Consider the following 19368-nt stretch of genomic DNA (forward strand, 5'->3'; position numbering starts at 1 on the left):
TAAAATAGTTGATATTTCGTTGCCAGATAAATATAATTTTGTACAATTGATGTCAATGTGTAAAGCTAAACAAGCAAAATACTGTTCTCATTGCTGTCTGAAGTTAGCCACGTATTATATTGACATATACTTGGTGAACGTAATCGTAGGTATTACGAATTCTACGGATATGCGTATACATTGTGTCCATAAAACTTAAGGATATTTGAATACCATGATCTAATTAATTTTAGCGTATTATAAGATACTTTATTAACAAATGCTACTTGTTTCATCCTTTCTACCAAGAATTTAGTACTTTACCATGTTTACACGTAATGTCAAAATATTTTTATTGTAATTCGTTTTTACTAGAAGTGAAACTATGAGACAGTTTTTTCTTTACTAATACAACTAGATATTCGTTTAAATACTTCTTAACTTTCTCTTCTAGAAATTATAATCAGACTTATGAATTTCGTTATTACGCAGTTTAAAAAAAACATATATAGGGTTTTAAAAAAAATAATAATAATATATTCACCATATAGAAATCTGTAAATATGACTTTTATTTGACACATATCAAAAGTATTCCTTCACACATAAGAAATAAATAACGTTTCACCGTTTGCATACAAAACAGCTATCACAAGAGGTAAATTAATTCACTTCACAAGTATGATTCATACGTATATACAAATGCATCATGTAGTGTATTTATCTACTTAAACGTAAGAACAACGCATGTCTACATTCTCGTGAATTTGAAGGCATGTATTTATCGTAAAAGTCTTGAATAAATTCTTCTACCTTAAAACCAAATTTCTGGTATAAAATTAATGCAGGATTGGTAGCTGAAACATGTAGCGTGACATCTTTGCCCATACACGTTTGAATTAGGTGATAAAGCATAAATGTTCCTATGCCAGATCTACGCCACTCGGGACGGGTTAAAAAGAATGATATGTAAGCTTCATTGTAACCAACATCAGGAACTAAAATTGCAAATCCAATGACTAGCTTTTTGTACAAAACCACGCAGCTGAAGTCGGGGTACTGTAAACACTCCGTTACTGAAACAATGCAATCTCATTATTTTTTTCCTAAACGCGAATTCAAAAATTGAATGTATATTTAGATATATCTTTAAAAGACACAAACATAACTATTAGAGATAATTTTACATTAAATCATTACGTAATTGTCATATTTACTTACAATCGATGCCAGGCCAAAAAAATTGACTACATAGACTATTAATCGCAGGAATGTGTTGCGGCCTCACGTAAGAATAATCAATCGGTGCTGTTAGTGGTGATTTCCATTTAGGATTGGGTTTATTAACTTTAGTGCGAAGCTCTTCCATTACTTTTAACCATAAAGGACGGCATGAAGTGTCTCTTCTTATAAATGGTTTTAAGAGTCTATTCGTGTATGGACTATGTACAGACGTGGGTTCATTGTATCCTTGCAGTCTTTGTTCAAATGGACCTAAATCATCACCAAAAAATCGATCCAAGACTCTGCCAGAGTCTTTTAAAGGTTTGTCGAGTATTTCCGTTTTACATCCAAAATTATCGATGTCCAGTATAGGTAAACCGTATTCTCGTTTCAACTTTCGTACAGTTAGTTTTCGATAAAATCGTCTGATCTCTGAAGGTGCAGAATTAAGAACTGACTTATTAACTTGTTGTAATAAATACACTTCTTCTTGATGTGTCATGCGCGGAATTTTCTCTTCTAAAATAAAATGCAAATACGTTTAGTAAAAGCATACATTGTACAGGAAATATATGGGGAAAAATATATATACCAATAATATTTCTTTGCCATGGCCACGGTCGTCGTTGTACTGTTTTAAACAAAGAAAGAGGTGGTTGTTCTTGGACAGAACTTAGACTGTCACTGCTGTCTTCATCATATTGTTCATCTTCATCCTCCTTTATTTGATCTGTTTTAATACTACTAAGATTTTCAGATACAGCATCTGTAGTTGATGTCCACTCAGATGTGAAGTCATCCAATAATTGTGAAAAATGGAAATTATTTGTCTGATATTGGCAATCTCTTATTAAATCAGACAAAGATGGTGTGTCACTTTGCTCATTAGAAATCATATCATCTTCAATTTCCATGTCTAAATTAAAAAAATCACAGCATGTAAATAATTCTACATGTTTTTTATATATTTTACTTGTGTTACATGGATGCATACTGTTTAATTCATCCTCTTCAAGTAAAAAATCTAATAATGTTTTGTCAGGTTGAATATATGCTTGTGAATATGCAGAGCATTCTTGAGTCTTCACTGGTCCACTTCCAAAACTATTGTCTTCTCCAACTGAAATGCTTGATTCTGATGGAGTTGGACTATCATGTAATTTTGTCACTGATTTCACTTGATTGCCAACTTGTTTTTTACGATCCAATATCATTTTTTCATCTGCAAAAACATAATTGTAAGCAAATTAAATATCCTGCAATTATCTTTCATAAAAATGATAAGTATTATGTTTACTTTTAGCAATAAGAACTTCAGGTGGATCATTGTCCATCAATCTCCACCATCCAGATTCTCCTAATTCTGTTGTTCCTGATTTAAAAAATATTCCACTATAATGAGAAAGAGTTCCAGATATTGTGCCAATCCAATTCTTTTTTCTTTTACTAAAAATAGAAAAAGATCAAATTGATATACACACATTTATCATTAATCTTGATTTTCATCTGTCTTTTATACAATAGCTTACACTGTCTTTTTAAATAAGTAATCCCAATTACGGTCAACAAAAGTACTAATATCAGATTTCCAATGAAAGTAGCCTCTTTTACTGATACCACTGGATTTTTCACGTAAATTATACAATGTCAGTACAATCACATTAAGCCAAGGCATTCTATTACGTGCTACTATTTCTTCACCAAAAGAACTACAGTGAGGACAAGTCAAATCAAAAAATACATCTCCTACAAAAGATACTGGAACACTTCCTCGTTTTAAACATTCAATATGAATCTTTTTTGAACATTCATTACAGCGTAATGCGGGTTTATTGTATGGATCACACAGATGTCCGCAATTCTTACAACATTCTAGATCAGAATTATCAATCGATTCTGCTTTACATTGACTATCTTTTACATTAATTATTTGTGCCATCGTTTATTTATGTAATAAACTGCAAATTAATTGTTTATAATTAAAATACAGTTACTGGATTTAGGTTAGATATTTTCAAATGAAGTATTACAAGTTTTTTATAAGTTTCTATTTAAATACATAGTTTAATAAATATCATTACAATAAAATACAATTAATATTATTAATTGCGTATATTATAATATTGTATCATTAATAATTCCCACTTATAAAAGAGAACACATTAGGGTTAGGTTTCGATACACTGTGTGAAGCACATTGTGTTGATATTTTTCTTGATTTAGCAATGTGAATGTAGCTCAATATGACAAATGGCGGGAACTTTATCAACGAAGATCAAAACAGGTTTAAAAGAGTACGAACAACAATTGTAACACGGATTCTAATTTAGCATAAATATAAAGGTAGGGTTTTTTATATTATCTTTCTTAATGTGAAATATGATGACATTTCTGGTACTGAATATTTCAATCGAGTTTGTTGCTATGGAAACATAAACAACGCATGTATATAATGTAGACGGTAAAAAATTACTACATTACTTATCAATTTGAAGGAAAAACAGCCTTTTCAAAATGATTCCTTCTTTACAAACAAGAGTATTTTATGGTTTAAAAACTGATATAATTTCGAATGCACATTATATTACGGATGCAGAAATTTTATATCCCGTCGGAACTGTAATCACAGTTCATAATGTTCCGCAACTTAGACAAAGATTATTACGTTTATCTGAAAAGCAACAGATTAATATAATTTGTGTAACACATAATAAGTAAGTTTCCATATAGTTGATATTTTTATTTTCTAACATAGAGACGTATATTTTCAAATGTTCCCTTTTTTTTTTTTATTCAGGAAGTATGTTGCAACATGTGAAACTGGAGAAAAACCTACTATATCAATTTATGATGTTCAAACGTTAAAAAGAAAGAAACTTCTTGGAATACCATATGATGCTCCTGGTGTGACAAGGTTTACTTGTGTAGGGTTTAGCTTTGATAACAAGTATCTAGTAGCAGTTACAGGAGAGCCTGATCAAACAATGCTTTTTTACAATTGGGAAAAGGGAAAAATAGAATCTAGTATAAAAGTAGGCACTTCTCAAAATCCATTGGCTATTATAGAAGTATTAGCTTGTAATCCATCTGATGTAGGTGTAGTTGCACTTGGAGGTCCACATATATTTAAATTTTTAACTCTTTCTGATACTGTATGGAGGCCATATGGATTCTCTAAGGCAGACAATATACTTACATGTTCAATGACTTGGTTGAATCCAGATAGATTATTACTAGGAACTAAAGATGGTAGAATACTTTATTTAGAAAATGGTGATTTAAAAAATATTTACAAAATGAATGATACAATGTTTATGAATCTTAAAATACGAGAAGAATATGTTATACCTGCCAGTAGTTCACTAACAAATATGGATACAAAACAAGATATTCCATGGGAAAACAATGTTCGTTGTTTAATCGCATTTCAAAGAGGTTTTGCATACGCATTCGGTTTTAAAACAATCACAGTCTTTGAAAGAGATGGTCAGCATAAATACATAAAGAGAAATATTTATATAGTTCCGACGCAACCATCAAAGGAAGAAAATAGAGATTTATATCAGATCAATAGTATAAACGTGAATTTAAGTTCTGATCGCTTACTAGTTACAACTGGTTGGTCTCAATTGTTTTATGCAAGATTATGGGGACCAGACCTAAATGTAGATCCAGAGCCACAGAAATTACACATTTTGGGCCAGTCGTTGCATTACGGTCCCATAAGTGGTCTTTCCGTGTGTGCATGGAAATCAATTTTTATGACTTGTGGAGAACTTGATCATAGTGTAAGATTATGGGATTTTGAAACAGAAAGTTTGATTTTACATAAACAATACACGGAAGATATTTGTGGAATTGCTTTGCATCCTACAGGTCTTTTCTGCTTAATTGGCTTTAGCGATAAGTTACGATTTATGAGCATATTAATAGACGACCTATTACCTATGCACGAATGTTCCATAAGATGTTGCAAGACTGTAAAATTTAGCCATGGCGGTCATGCATTTGCTGCTGTTAACGGGAATATCGTGCAAGTTTATTCCTGTATCGGTTTTACTGTCTCCTACATTTTAAAAGGACATACCAGCAGAGTAAAGACCGTATTGTGGTCACGAACAGATACAAAGCTACTGACATTAGGTGCAGAAGGTGCTATCTATCAATGGGATATGAGTACTGGTCGCCGTTGCGCAGAAGTAATATTGAAAAACATTATTTTACATGATATTGCTCTGTCGGCTGACGAGCAGGTTGTTTACTGCATCGCAAATGATAATTTCATATATGAGATAAAAGATAATACGGTAACATATTATTTAAATTGCCTATGATTTTAAAACGATATAAACAACATTATAATAATATATTATTCTTATCAGGTACGACAACATAATATTCTAGTTACGGATATGTATTGTATGATATTAGGAAAAGAAGATCAAGTTTTATTTCTTATTTGTCCTGGTGGTATTATTTTATCAGTAAAATGTCCAGTTCAAGAGCCAATACACTATATAAGTTTTCACATACACTCTACTGATATTACAAAGGTATAAAGATACATGTAACATTATATTTAAATATGTATGTATATAAAAGTGTGTTTTATTACTTATACATTATTTATAGATTGCTCTTTCTTACAATGAACAATTTTTAATATCTACTGGTATCGATGGTAACTTGTGCATTTGGAAAATAAATTATCCAGAAGGAAAAGGAAAGATAGGAAAAGAGCTCCAATATACGAACGAAGTACTAATTAGTAAAGGCGACCTGCAAGAAAAAATACAAACGATTATAGATCTGAATGTTAGAATGAGAGAATTAGAAACTGAGCATGCTTATAAAATGCGACAGATTGAAGTTGTACATAATGATAAAATAAGGGATCTGCATCAAGGGTATTGCGAAGCTATTGAGAAACTACGGGATAAAATAAGCAAACAGCAGGAGGATCATAAGAATGAGTTGAACACGATAAATGTCGAAATAGTTAAAATGAAAGAGAAACACGAGAAAACGATGAAACAAGTGGAGACGAATTATGATGCCAAACTTATTATAGAATATGACAGGTATTTGGCCCTTGAAATTTCAATGAACACCATGCGTCAAGATTACGAGAAACGTCTGGAAGAAGTGGAGAGACATGGTGTTGAGGAATTACAGAAAGCAACAAATAAATATGAGGCTCTTCTTCACGAAAAGAAATTACAATTAGAAGAGACACAGGATGAAATGGCCCAACAGGCACGAGTGCATGAACAGATGGCAACGCAAATAGAAGACGACGCTGACCAGGAAATATTGGAGCTCAGAACAAATTATGAAACAATGCTCTATGAGGAAAAAGAGTTAAACATAAAATTGAAAGGAGAAGCTGGAACGATGCGTAATAGATATATGGCTAGTTTGAAAGATGTTGAGGAATTGAAAAGACAAGTACAACGAGTTCAGGGCGAATACGGCTATTTCCAGAAAACTATTCAGGAACTGGAGAAAGATAAGGAAGAATTAAAAAAGGAGATAAATGAAAGAGATACCACGATTCAAGATAGGGAAGGTCAGATATATGAGTTAAAGCGGACGAATCAAGAATTGGAAAAATTCAAGTTTGTTTTAAATTATAAGATCACGGAATTGAAGAATCAAATCGAGCCGCGGGATCAAGAGATTAAAGAGCTCAAAGACAAGATCAGAGATATGGAAACGGAGCTTGTGAATATTCATCAAATCACTGTTAGTTTAGAATTACAATCGTACGAATTGAGAGAAAAATTGGGAGCTGCTAGACGCGAATATCAATATGAACTGCAGCGAAATAAAAAGTGTCAACGACTTTTGAAAAAAATTCGAGTTGATTTGCTTGATGTTTCGGGGCTTGTGCAAGAACCAGAACCATTGAAAAATGCCATAACGAAATTGTATCACAAGTACTGCTCCAGTGATGAATTTTTACGCAGTCGTAAAGCGGATTTAGATGCGCAATGTGAGTTTATAAAGCAGAGAGATCATTTAGAGAGAACAATAGCTTCCCTTAGAAAACAGGTCTTCCAGGATAAAGGAAGTAGCGGTAAAGATATAGATAAAAGGGTAGAGGAAAATATTATTTTGATTGTGGAGTTGAACACTTTAAGGGAAGCATTGAAAGAAGCAAGAAAACAGATATTACACATGGAAGGTTTGTTAGGCTTAACAGCAAAAGATGTAAAACCGTCAGAAGCGAGGAAAAAGATGGATCAAGCATGTTACGGGTACGAACAATTACAAAATGATTATCGATCTCAAATGCAAGAATGTCAGAATATAATAATTGCATTAAAAGAAGACATGTATAAATTGATAAGCAAGCTACCTTGTGATGAACCAGAAACTAAAGTAACTTTTTAGGTATGCTTATCATATGTAGTTAAGAATACTAATGCGCAAAACATTCCTTTAATAAATTTTTCATAGAAATAAAAAAAAGGATGTTGTACACAGTATAATATGAAATTCTATTCCATATTATTTATTTAAAGCATAAAAATATCAATAACAAAATCAAACATAGAAATGTGATCGTAGTAATTACCAATATCGCATTCCAGAATAAGAATTAACAGAACATTTAAAGGACAAACGGGACAATAGCTTTTCTACATTTTGGATACTGAGAAAATTCTTTTTTGTATGCTTTGTGTTTTCCTAATGCCCAAATGGTCATCTGATATGCACCAGCAAAAGTAAATAGACCAGCTAAAAAAAAAAGAACATTTATGTACAGTTTATGTTACATTCATTTTTTTTTTTATAAAATAAATATATTTATACCTGGAAGACATGAAGTCATGATGGTGAAGCCAATCCAACTTCCAACTTCATAAGTATAATTTGGGCAAGATACTAGATTAAACAGAGCTGTGAAAGGATTGCTGGTGGGTACTGGTATTTTCCTTACAGTACTTCCTGGTGGTCTCAAATTTCTCAAAGCTATGTGAATACTTAAGTTACCCACTTCACAAAGTGCAAATGTTGCCAGACCAACAAGATATTGACATTGGCTAGGAGCTGTGTACAGTGGGTGATTTACATGGTATGCTACATACATAGCGAACAACCAATAATATGAGCAATTTTTGAAAAGATTGCGCAATGGCATTGTTGCATGACTAAATCGATGCACAAATAATGTTTCTAGAAGTCGTTTTGCATAATGCACTCCCCAGCAAACAGCTGCTGTACTAAAATCACATTCAATTTTGTTATGTTTTATTGAAATACTTAGTCTTTAAATTAAAAGAAATATATTTATTGTATAAACTTACTGGACTACATTATGAATTTTAGATGCTCCTGCATCACCATAAAAAATCCATGGACGTTGATATATCCATATGTATAGAAATAATGGACCTGCATATTCCACTAAGAATACAGTTTTCCAACTAATCTGAGGTCCAAGATCTTTGTAGTATAATTTTCCACCATCAGAAATAGATAAACTTTGCAAAGTATCTGAATCAGATAAAGCCTTTCCTTTAGGATTTAGCCTTAAACTTTGTCTGTGTATATATGGTGCTTTTCTTAACTTATATAATTCTTCCTTAATTTCCCGGATGGTTGTAGCAGGTTTTACCTGAAAGTGTAAAGTAAAGTTGTCTCATGTGACATAAGAACTGCTAATTAGAATTTCAAATTAAAGAACACCTTCAAAAATTTATGTGTTGTTTTATGAATATCTATTGTATTTTATAACATATTAATACATTGTACATTGTACAAATATTAAAAATAACTATCGATAAGTATATTTAAATGTATAATTAAGCATGAACGAGTTGTAAAAACATCGATTTCTATTTTATGTAGGCAATACTTACGGACACATTGACTATAAACTTCGATGACTTAGCAGTCAGGATTTGAATCTAAAAAGTGAGAAGTACATTGAATTGTGGATTATTTTTCATAAAAGTGTTTATACTTAATAATAATGTTTAACATTAATTATGAAATGTATTACGTGAATAAATACCTCCATTGTAATTAGTAGTGTGCTCGCTGTTCCTCTACCTAAGATACGTAAAAGTCTTTTCGCCGACTATGCCTCGAACGTACTATGTCACTGCGCCAGTGATACGATTGAACGGTTTAATGCGGCGCTGTAGTCGTTTAATCGCACAAAGTTCAAGTTTTTTCTGACGGCCAATGAAATTTTTTGCATGATTACATTATAAAACGACGTTCATAAAACACGTATAAATAAAAAGCGCTATTCGAAGCAACGAAAAATTAATACATACGAACTTTGAACCCTCATCAGACTTTATAAACGGTCACGTTTCTATTTACGATGGTCTCCTGTTGTTACATGTAAACTTTATTGGAAAATGCATGTTAATTTGAATAATTTCGATAATACGGATTTATAGAATTTTTTCTTTTCAAATATGTTTAAATAATTTTTCACACTCTGTGTATATAATGATAATTAATGAAATTAAAATGTACGAATTTTAAAATAATCCAAGTGGAAAAAGATATCTACATTATTTTTCAGACTTTATTAACAATATTTCAGGTGCTAATTAAGTGTTAGTAAAGGAAAAAATGTTTATATAAAATCTTAACATAACTGTAATGACAAGAATTGCTATTTCATACTGCACATGAATATTCAAAAATGTGACGCAGATACATTTATAATGAGACAGGTGATAGACAGAATAACCGCTTAAATTGAATATTTATTATGAGATTCGTAGATTACTACTTTAACGATAAAGTCTGAACATCTCTGTCGATAATATGTCACCAGTAATTTCACTCATCGCCAGTACGAGAAATTGTAACGTCTTGCCGTTAATCAGCCGATAGTGATAGAAGAAGGATATCGCATTTACTCTTACGTCTTCACTGATAGCCAATCATGATAAGTGGAAGGATCGAGAGCATTGTCAGAAATGAAGGGTTATCAGGTTAGTTGATTCTTAAAATAGAAATTCTATGAATTTTTCGCTTTAAATAATAGTTATTGTAAATTAGAGCACAATTGTATGCAGTAAGCAGTTCGAAATTGATACTTATAATAAATTTTTAATGGCTTCAACAATACTACTAACGTATACAGTAAAATGAAGATTCTGATTTATTTTCAAGTATTTTAATTATAGAATAATTAGCGTTTTATTAGAAGTATTAAATAAATTTGTTGCAAGATTTAACTTAATAAATCGGATTAGTTTATTAATTTCGCATTGAGTTAACAATTGTATGCAGTAAATTAGTTAGAAATTGTTTATAACATTTATTGATAATTGAAAAATTAATGTTTTTTTTTGTGTAAATTACAGATGAAACTCTCAGGCCATCACAGAAATCAAGGACGTCAACGTCAACATCAGGAAAACCGAAGAAATGCAATTATTTATCAAAAAATCAATTATTTATTTTAAGATAACTATATAAAATGTATTTCACAAAAGATTACAATATACCAGTATTGTTTTACAGCATTTTACAATCTACTCATTTCTCCCCTACACATCGCACCCATTTCCATTTGCGAAACACTCATTTTTTAAATAATATTTCATTATCAAATTAAATAAGCTAAGTCTGGATATCGTTAGGAACGCGTAATAATCGAAAAAGTTAAAAAAATTCCAAAATTTAACCTAATCTATATATTGTAATATTATTATATGCTGAATCGGTAACATTGGAAGCGACTCGAAAAAGGTAAGTGCACTCTGAATCCTCTTGACGCGGACAGAAAAATGCATTAAGTGTTAGATGTATCCTGTACCCAGGCTGTGATTCTAAGTTATTAAAACTTCATAATTTTTATTACTTTTTCTATTTTTTTATATTTCAATGTATAGTAGGAAATGTAGCATTAATGTAGAATTTTTTGGTTGATTTATGTGATTAATATTTGTGTAATTTTTATTGGAAGATGGTCATGTACCATTAGTAGTCGTACCTACTTCGTCGAAGTATTTAACAATATGAAAATGAGTAAGACAAGCAAAAGAATTCGAATGGATAAGGTTATCACTAGAGAAACGAGTTAGACAAGGAAAGGTATAGGGATAGACAAGGACAGAAAAAGCTCAAGAGCTACACTAACGCCATCTCGTGTTTGGCAACACGAACTACAACTTTTCAATAGGATAACAGAATATAAACAGAGGTATTAGACAAGGAACGCACTAGTGTGCGACAAGGACAGAGAGAAAACGCTTCCTATTGGTCGGCTGAATCTCAGCTCTACTTCCCACGCGCTGAATCAACTCGGCCAGGGAAAAATCATTAATAACTCAATAAATACGATGATTTTATGAACTTTTAGAATTGAAGAATGGAGTGTGGACCTTCAGCAACTTTCACATTTACTTCTTAGTACGCTAGACCCCTTCAATAATTAGTTATTAACAATTTTAGTAGGTGATGTCGGGAACGATACCGCGTACCGTCAAGTATCTTTCTGGTTTTTCAATAATTTCATAGCTTTCTACTAAATTCCCATGCAAATAACTATATGTGTTTGAAAGGCAACTCCTTTAGCTACATTCTTTTCTAAGTTTTATTAACATATTCCGTTTAGTTTAGGAGTTATTGAACATTATTTGGGTGAGTATGACAGTCGTCGCATTCAAGCGTGAGTATAGTTAACTGTCATAAACAATTGCTAATATCTAATAAACCATATTACTTACGGTTACCAAAAATATTGCAGAATATAGACAAAGGTCTATACTATATTCTATATGCTTAAAAGTGCAAAATTAACCATGCATTTTCGTGAAAATGACAAAAATCCGTACACTTGAATGCGACGAGTTTAGTATTCATCCGAATAATATTCAATAACTCAGTAATTACGAAAATTTTATGAACTTTTAGTATTGAAGAATAAAGTATGGACCTTTGGCAACTTTCCCATATAAATTTTAATATACTAGACCCTCTCAATAATTAGCTATTAACAATTATAGTGAGCAATGTCGGGAACGATACTGCATACCTTTGCGGTTTTTCAATAATTTCATAACTTTCTACTAACTTCTTATGCAACTAACTATATCTATCTGAAAGGTAAGCCCCATAGTTATATTCTCATGTAATTTTTATTAACATATTCGATTTAGTTTAAGAGTTATTAATCATTATATGAGAGAGTCTCCTATTCATCGTACTCGAGTATAGTCAATACTTATAAACAATTGCTAATATCTAATGAACCACAATACTTACGGCTACAAAAATTGCTGTAGAATATAGATAAAGGTCTATACTACATTCTGCATGCTTGAAAGTGCATAATACATCACGCATGTCTGCTGGAATAACGAAAATATGTTACGATTGAATGCGACGAGTGTAATACTCTCCCAAAGAATGTTAAATAACTATCAAACCACAAGGGATATGTTAATAAAAATTAGATGAGAATATAGCCAAAGGAGTCACCTTTCAGATGCACCAAGTTAGTTGCATGAGAATTTAGCAGAAACCTATGAAATTATTGAAAAATCGTAAATGTGCTTGACGGTATGCGGTATCGTTTCCGATATCACGCACTAAAATTGTTAATAACTAATTATTGAAGGGGTCTAGCGCACTAAGAAGTATATGTGAAAGTTGCTGAAGGTCCACACTTCATTCTTCAATTCTAAAACTTCACAGAATCGTCGTAATTATTGAGTTATTAATGATTTTTCCCTGGCCCACTTGATGCAGCCCGTGATAGGTGGAGGCTAGATACCTGCCAGCCAATCAAAAACGTTTTCTCTCTATCCTTGTCGCACACTAGTTCTTTCCTTATCTGATACCTCTGTTTATATTCTGTGTTCCTATTAAAAAGTTGTAGTTCGTGTCATCAAATACGAGATGGCGTTACTTTAATTTTTCAAATTTTCTGTCTTTCTTTGTCCCTATATCTTTCCTTGTCTAACTCATTACATTGCCATAACTTGTGAACAAGGTGTTTCGTGTGACAATAGAAACCTTTTAAAGGATGAAAATTACTACTGCCCAATTAAAATAGTTGCTCTCGAGAGTACTCTCAAACTGTGTCCAGCTCTCCGCAAGCACTCGCAAACAGCAAAGATTTACGTATTATAAAACGTCTGGACGTCTGAAACACTGAATGTTTGAAATCCTAACCTCTGTTCGAAATTTCCACTGCCATATACTGTGAACAAGATGTTTCGTTTGATAATAGAAATCTTAAAGGCTGAAAATTACTACTGCGCAATTAAAATAGTTGCTCTCGAGAGTACTCTCAAACTGTGTCCAGCTCTCCGCAAGCACTCGCAAACAGCAAAGATTTACGTATTATAAAACGTGTGAACGTCTGAAACACTGAACGTTTGAAATCCTAACCTCTGTTCGAAATTTCCACTGCCATATACTGTGAACAAGATGTTTCGTTTGATAATAGAAATCTTAAAGGCTGAAAATTACTACTGCGCAATTAAAATAGTTGCTCTCGAGAGTACTCTCAAACTGTGTCCAGCTCTCCGCAAGCACTCGCAAACAGCAAAGATTTACGTATTATAAAACGAGTGAACGTCTGAAACACTGAACGTTTGAAATCCTAACCTCTGTTCGAAATTTCCACTGCCATATACTGTGAACAAGATGTTTCGTTTGACAATAGAAATCTTAAAGGCTGAAAATTACTACTGCGCAATTAAAATAGTTGCTCTCGAGAGTACTCTTAAACTGTGTCCAGCTCTCCGCAAGCACTAGCAAACAGCAAAGATTTACGAATTACAAAACGTCTGAACGTCTAAAATACTGAACGTTTGAAATCCTAACCTCTGTTCGAAATTTCCACTGCCATATACTGTGAACAAGATGTTTCGTTTGACAATAGAAATCTTAAAGGCTGAAAATTACTACTGCGCAATTAAAATAGTTGCTCTCGAGAGTACTCTCAAACTGTGTCCAGCTCTCCGCAAGCACTAGCAAACAGCAAAGATTTACGAATTACAAAACGTCTGAACGTCTAAAATACTGAACGTTTGAAATCCTAACCTCTGTTCGAAATTTCCACTGCCATATACTGTGAACAAGATGTTTCGTTTGACAATAGAAATCTTAAAGGCTGAAAATTACTACTGCGCAATTAAAATAGTTGCTCTCGAGAGTACTCTCAAACTGTGTCCAGCTCTCCGCAAGCACTAGCAAACAGCAAAGATTTACGAATTACAAAACGTCTGAATTGAAACACTGAACGTTTGAAATCCTAACCTCTTGTAGCGTACAGCTAGCACGCACCAATAGGGTGCGAGCTGGGACAAGCACCACGAGGGCACCCTCTCCATGGTCCGCGCTCGGAGGCGTATATAAGAACGCCCCAAAAAGAGACAGACATAGAGAGCAGGAAGCGAGAGCAAGACACACAGAGAAAGCAGGAAGCGAGTGCAAGACACACAGAGAGAGCAGGAAGCAAGAGTAAGGAGCGGGGAGTAGAACGGAGCAGAGAAAGAGAGAGAACGTTCGGAATTCAACCTAAACCAAAGAACTCTATAATGAAAAATAAAACTCGTTCACAAGATTACACGCCTAAGATTAGTGTGTAGTTCCTAACCAAGAACCCACTCTCTGTTCGAAATTTCCACTGCCATATAGTGTGAACAAAATGTTTCATTTGACAATAGAAATCTTAAAGGATAAAAATGACTACGCGCAATTAAAATAGTTACTCTCGAGAGTACTCTCAAACTGTGTCCAGCTCTCCGCAAGCACTCGCAAACAGCAAAGATTTACGTATTATAAAACGAGTGAACGTCTGAAACACTGAACGTTTGAAATCCTAACCTCTGTTCGAAATTTCCACTGCCATATACTGTGAACAAGATGTTTCGTTTGACAATAGAAATCATAAAGGCTGAAAATTACTACTGCGCAATTAAAATAGTTGCTCTCGAGAGTACTCTCAAACTGTGTCCAGCTCTCCGCAAGCACTAGCAAACAGCAAAGATTTACGAATTACAAAACGTCTGAACGTCTAAAATACTGAACGTTTGAAATCCTAACCTCTTGTAGCGTACAGCTAGCACGCACCAATAGGGTGCGAGCTGGGACAAGCTCCACGAGGGCACCCTCTCCATGGTCCGCGCTCTGAGGCGTATATAAGAACGCCCCAAAAAGAGACAGACACAGAGAGCAGGAAGCCAGAGCAAGACACACAGAGAGAGCAGGAAGCGAGAGTAAGGAGCGGGGAGCAGCACGGAGCAGAGAAAGAGAGAGAACGTTCGGAATTCAACCTAAACCAAAGAACTCTATAATGAAAAATAAAACTTGTTCACAAGATTACACGCCTAAGATTAGTGTGTAGTTCCTAACCAAGAACCCACACTCTCTTCGAAATTTCCACTGCCATATACTGTGAACCAGATGTTTCGTTTGACAATAGAAATCTTAAAGGATAAAACTGACTACTGCGCAATTAAAATAGTTACTCTCGAGAGTACTCTTAAACTGTGTCCAGCTCTCCGCAAGCACTCGCAAACAGCAAAGATTTACGTATTATAAAACGTCTGGACGTCTGAAATACCGAATGTGTGAAATACTGAATGTCTCTTCGAAATTTTCGCTGCCATATACTGTGAGCAAGATGTTTCGTTTGACAATAGAAATCTTAAAGGATAAAAATGACTACTGCGCAATTAAAATAGTTACTCTCGAGAGTACTCTCAAACTGTGTCCAGCTCTCCGCCAGCACTCGCAGTACCATAGATACTAAAAAATTTGTCTCTCGAGAGCAACACGTACTCTAACATCGATCAAATCAGCAAATTAAAATGTGAACATTATCATAATTATGTTAGAGATTATCGGGTTTTTGAGCAATTAAAATGCGTCGAAGAAACTGGTGTATCTGGACGATTAATTTATTTCGAAATCCTCTGAATTTTAAAGTTTGACCGCAAAAAAAAAAGCGAAGCATCACACTCGTGTATGTAACAGAAATTACTACGTATCCGATTATTATCAAAGAAAATGAAACAGGATTGAAGTATAATTAACGCCAGAATATTATACGATATGTGTTTGAAAATTTTCGAATAAGTGTGTTGGAAGTGGGGTTATCCCCACTCCTATCCAGTTTCCTACCAACGACACGTGGTTTCGTCAGTTCTTTCTGGACGTCGTAGAAAGTGGGCGCAGCGACCACATGTCTGTTAAGAAGGTATTATTATAAATTTAGTTTATCAGTCTCTAAGTGTTTCTAATCGTCCCTTTAGCTTATACTTGTTTAATTTTCCTTAAATTAAAGGTTTATTTATTCTGTTACAGGTTTTTCACTGCGCTAAATGTTCGAAAATAAGGAACATTCAAACGACGCCATGACGTCTCGTATTCGAAATCGTCTGAAACGGCGGAAAATTGATAGGAGTAATTGTGTAAGTGGACACGTAATCTTTCAATTTATTTCTATCGGATCGTTGCTGAACGAATGGGACGTGAATTGTTATATAAAATAGAAGAATATTTCAATCTCTTTATCGTGTGTAGCTTCGAAGTTTCAAGGTGGGGAACATATACCATCGCGAACCTTGTGTTTACAAAAACTCGTAAACACAACGGCTGTATTAGTCGCTGCTCTTCTAGCGGTCGAGCATAGCTAATTTCCGGGCACAGTTTTTCAACGTTAAATTCTCAGAATTGTTATTCACGGTGAACAGTTTCGAAACACGCAACTCGTGAAGCGTGCTCTGCCCCACCCCAGTCCCTGTGTTGTCAGCAGTGTAGAGGACAAAGTCACGGGATATCAAGAGACAGTCATTCAGTTACCGAGCGTCGAGTCGACAAGACGTGTTATTCACATTCGCGTATTCTATCATTTCTGGTACTTATTTTACGTTCACTACACTCTCTTACTACCTTCGTTTAATTAATTAATACACTTTCCTTTGATTCTTCGTCGATCTTTTTTGTTTTATATTTTCTTCTCGCGTTCAATTAGCTTTGGATCGTATCATAAACTTGTGCAATAGAGTTCGAATTAAACTAATCGTTTAATTATAACGCAATTTCGCTTCTTTTCAATATACATGTTTTAAATTAATATTTCTCTTCTGTTAAGATATATTGTTGATGAAGAGAGAAGAGAGAGGGAGAGACTAACTGATCGGCAACGGTTTGATGAATACGTAATGGGTAATATTTAATTTATTATTACAAAGCCGATCGTATGTATACATTTGTTTCTTTTTTATATTATTGTTGACTTTATGTGGGTATATAGCAATGTATAGTAATACATGGTACATATTTATTGCACAATTAGAGGTGGGTATGACTAAGTATACTTATATAAAAATTATAATTAATCGAGCAATATACCAAGATGCAAGAAGAACAGATTAAGCTTTTTTCTTTCGGGCGTAATTTATTTCTATATAGTTGAGAAAAGAATTCGTGGCTTGATCATTTCAAACTTTGCTTTGTAATGTGGAATTTTTAATTACATAAAGTCGTTTGATTTTATTGAAATAATTTGCACTTTTCGCTGCATTTCGGTCGCGATATTTTCTATCTCGTAGAATCGTTAATATTATTCTTCCAGCCTTTTTACTATCTCTATATCGAGTTCAATCACCGATACGTACAATTTTCGTCGCAAGTTTAAATATTCTCTAAAATCATTTACGTAGAATCGTCATACTTATGGTTCGGTTTAGCCGTGGAATTTTACTTGGTGCAAACATTTTCGAATATTTATAAATCGCGACATATTACGCGACGCGACTCTGTTAACACAGCAACAATTGCTAACTCTTATAACAAACATTTTTATTTTTTGTACTTTTCACAAATTAATTTCATTGTGTCGCACTGTTCAGTACTGCGACGTAAAATTGTAGTTAATGTAAAATGTGTAGTCACGTAAGGTTTCGCATTTCTCCAACAATACAGTATTTTCTTGACGAACACTCGGTACGAAAAAAAAAGTAAACACGCCCCTCCTCCCTGCTAACGAACAGTTTTTATTTCCAGAGATGTGACCGCGCGCAATGCGGTCGGTAGAGTCAGTGTTTTTGCGTACAAATTGCTTTCTCTTTTTCTCAGAGCAGTACAGCTCTTTAAGTAACCAATATTAACTAAATTCTAAATAAATCACGCGAAGAATAGAGTCAGTGTTTCTTTTTCGCCGGACATAATCTATTCGGTCGCGTTATTAGCTTCTTATTTTTTTATTCTTGTTGAAATTCGTTACCGGTATTAGAGTCAGTGCTTCATCTGAAGAAACCATTGGGCGGAGCTCTCGAAGCTGAAAACGTAAGTATCTATCGAACTAAAAGTTTAACAGTTTCAAATACTTTTCCATTTAAAGAGTGCCTTAAATTTTTCAATTCTTCAAATCTCTATATGTATCTCTGTTTGAGTGAAAATTACGAGAACTTCAAAGTTCACTGTAGTAAACAATACTGAAAATTTTGAAATAATCATCTAGTTTGAAAAACAAATGATAATATTCTGTGCTTTTACAAAGTGTTGCAGCCTGCTTCTACTGTGGGTCCCTATGGTGTCCTCGTGATGACTTTCACGATAACTTCTGGTGTGCAGTGGCGTCCTAGATGACTTCCTCTTCGCAGTGGCGTCCTAGATGACTTTCTCTTCGCACTGGCGGCCTAGATGACTTCCTCTGGGGGTAGCAGTTTGCCGTGGCAGCCTAGACGACAGCTGTAACTCAACGAACTGTGAGTCGCATGCGTTTAAGTTCCTCTGGTCGCTCAATCACGTCGTAGGACGATTGGTCCGAATCGACGCGGGTGACTGGTTGTAATTACGTAGTATCTTTTGACGAGCACAGTGACCGCGGGTGCGAGTATAATAACTCGCTCTCGTGAGTAGTAACATTTTGTGTGATTTATTTCTTAGATCAGGTTAGGTTTTCTTGCACCGCGTCGTTTTTCTCTATTCTGGTTAATGCTGATAATACGATATTAATTACAGTGAAACTAGTAAATTTAATTAGAAATATATCGACTTGGTTACTGGTCAAATAAGAATATTTTCAATTTAGATATTTGTGGAATATCCGCGTGAATAATTGTTCCACGAGAAATCGTAGAATTTTCGTGTTAAATTTAGTACGGAAGTCGAATGTCCTTCGACTTCGTCTGTTTGAAAACAGTTATCGCACAGTGATAAC

The 19368-nt window shown here is 33.9% G+C and overlaps 3 protein-coding genes across 3 annotated transcripts; 1 reads left to right on the forward strand and 2 right to left on the reverse strand.

The window, feature by feature from the left end:
• Positions 1-698: 698 nt before the first annotated feature.
• Positions 699-3141, reverse strand: LOC108572972 (cysteine-rich protein 2-binding protein). The gene is made up of 6 exons (XM_017935320.1): positions 2732-3141; positions 2500-2648; positions 2197-2424; positions 1795-2118; positions 1200-1721; positions 699-1054 (listed from the first exon to the last, which is right to left on the reverse strand). The coding sequence occupies exons 1-6, from the start codon at positions 3139-3141 to the stop codon at positions 699-701; spliced, it is 1989 nt and encodes a 662-aa protein (XP_017790809.1).
• A 575-nt stretch (positions 3142-3716) lies between these two features.
• LOC108572897 (cilia- and flagella-associated protein 57) lies at positions 3717-7598 on the forward strand. Its single transcript, XM_017935227.1, has 4 exons — positions 3717-3916; positions 4000-5509; positions 5585-5755; positions 5835-7598. The coding sequence occupies exons 1-4, from the start codon at positions 3717-3719 to the stop codon at positions 7596-7598; spliced, it is 3645 nt and encodes a 1214-aa protein (XP_017790716.1).
• Positions 7599-7803: 205 nt separating this feature from the next.
• LOC108572898 (very-long-chain enoyl-CoA reductase) lies at positions 7804-9361 on the reverse strand. The gene is made up of 5 exons (XM_017935229.1): positions 9226-9361; positions 9071-9118; positions 8516-8826; positions 8022-8431; positions 7804-7946 (listed from the first exon to the last, which is right to left on the reverse strand). Exons 1-5 carry the CDS (start codon positions 9229-9231, stop codon positions 7819-7821), a joined length of 903 nt encoding a protein of 300 aa, XP_017790718.1. The 5' UTR covers positions 9232-9361; the 3' UTR covers positions 7804-7818.
• Positions 9362-19368: the final 10007 nt, after the last annotated feature.

Source organism: Habropoda laboriosa, unplaced genomic scaffold (assembly GCF_001263275.1).
Source record: "Habropoda laboriosa isolate 0110345459 unplaced genomic scaffold, ASM126327v1 scaffold102, whole genome shotgun sequence".
Taxonomy (NCBI): Eukaryota; Metazoa; Arthropoda; class Insecta; order Hymenoptera; family Apidae; genus Habropoda; species Habropoda laboriosa.

Coding starts and splice junctions, on each gene's coding strand:
- LOC108572972 (XM_017935320.1), bottom strand. CDS start 3,141: ATGGCACAAATAATTAATGTAAAAGATAGTCAATGTAAAGCAGAATCG. Junction 2,649..2,731: donor TACTTATTTAAAAAGACAGT/GTAAGCTATTGT, acceptor TTCTATTTTTAG/TAAAAGAAAAAAGAATTGGA. Junction 1,055..1,199: donor TTTTTGGCCTGGCATCGATT/GTAAGTAAATAT, acceptor GCATTGTTTCAG/TAACGGAGTGTTTACAGTAC.
- LOC108572897 (XM_017935227.1), top strand. CDS start 3,717: ATGATTCCTTCTTTACAAACAAGAGTATTTTATGGTTTAAAAACTGAT. Junction 3,917..3,999: donor ATTTGTGTAACACATAATAA/GTAAGTTTCCAT, acceptor TTTTTTATTCAG/GAAGTATGTTGCAACATGTG. Junction 5,510..5,584: donor ATGAGATAAAAGATAATACG/GTAACATATTAT, acceptor TATTCTTATCAG/GTACGACAACATAATATTCT.
- LOC108572898 (XM_017935229.1), bottom strand. Junction 8,827..9,070: donor AGTTTATAGTCAATGTGTCC/GTAAGTATTGCC, acceptor TTACACTTTCAG/GTAAAACCTGCTACAACCAT. Junction 7,947..8,021: donor CATGACTTCATGTCTTCCAG/GTATAAATATAT, acceptor TTTTTTTTTTAG/CTGGTCTATTTACTTTTGCT.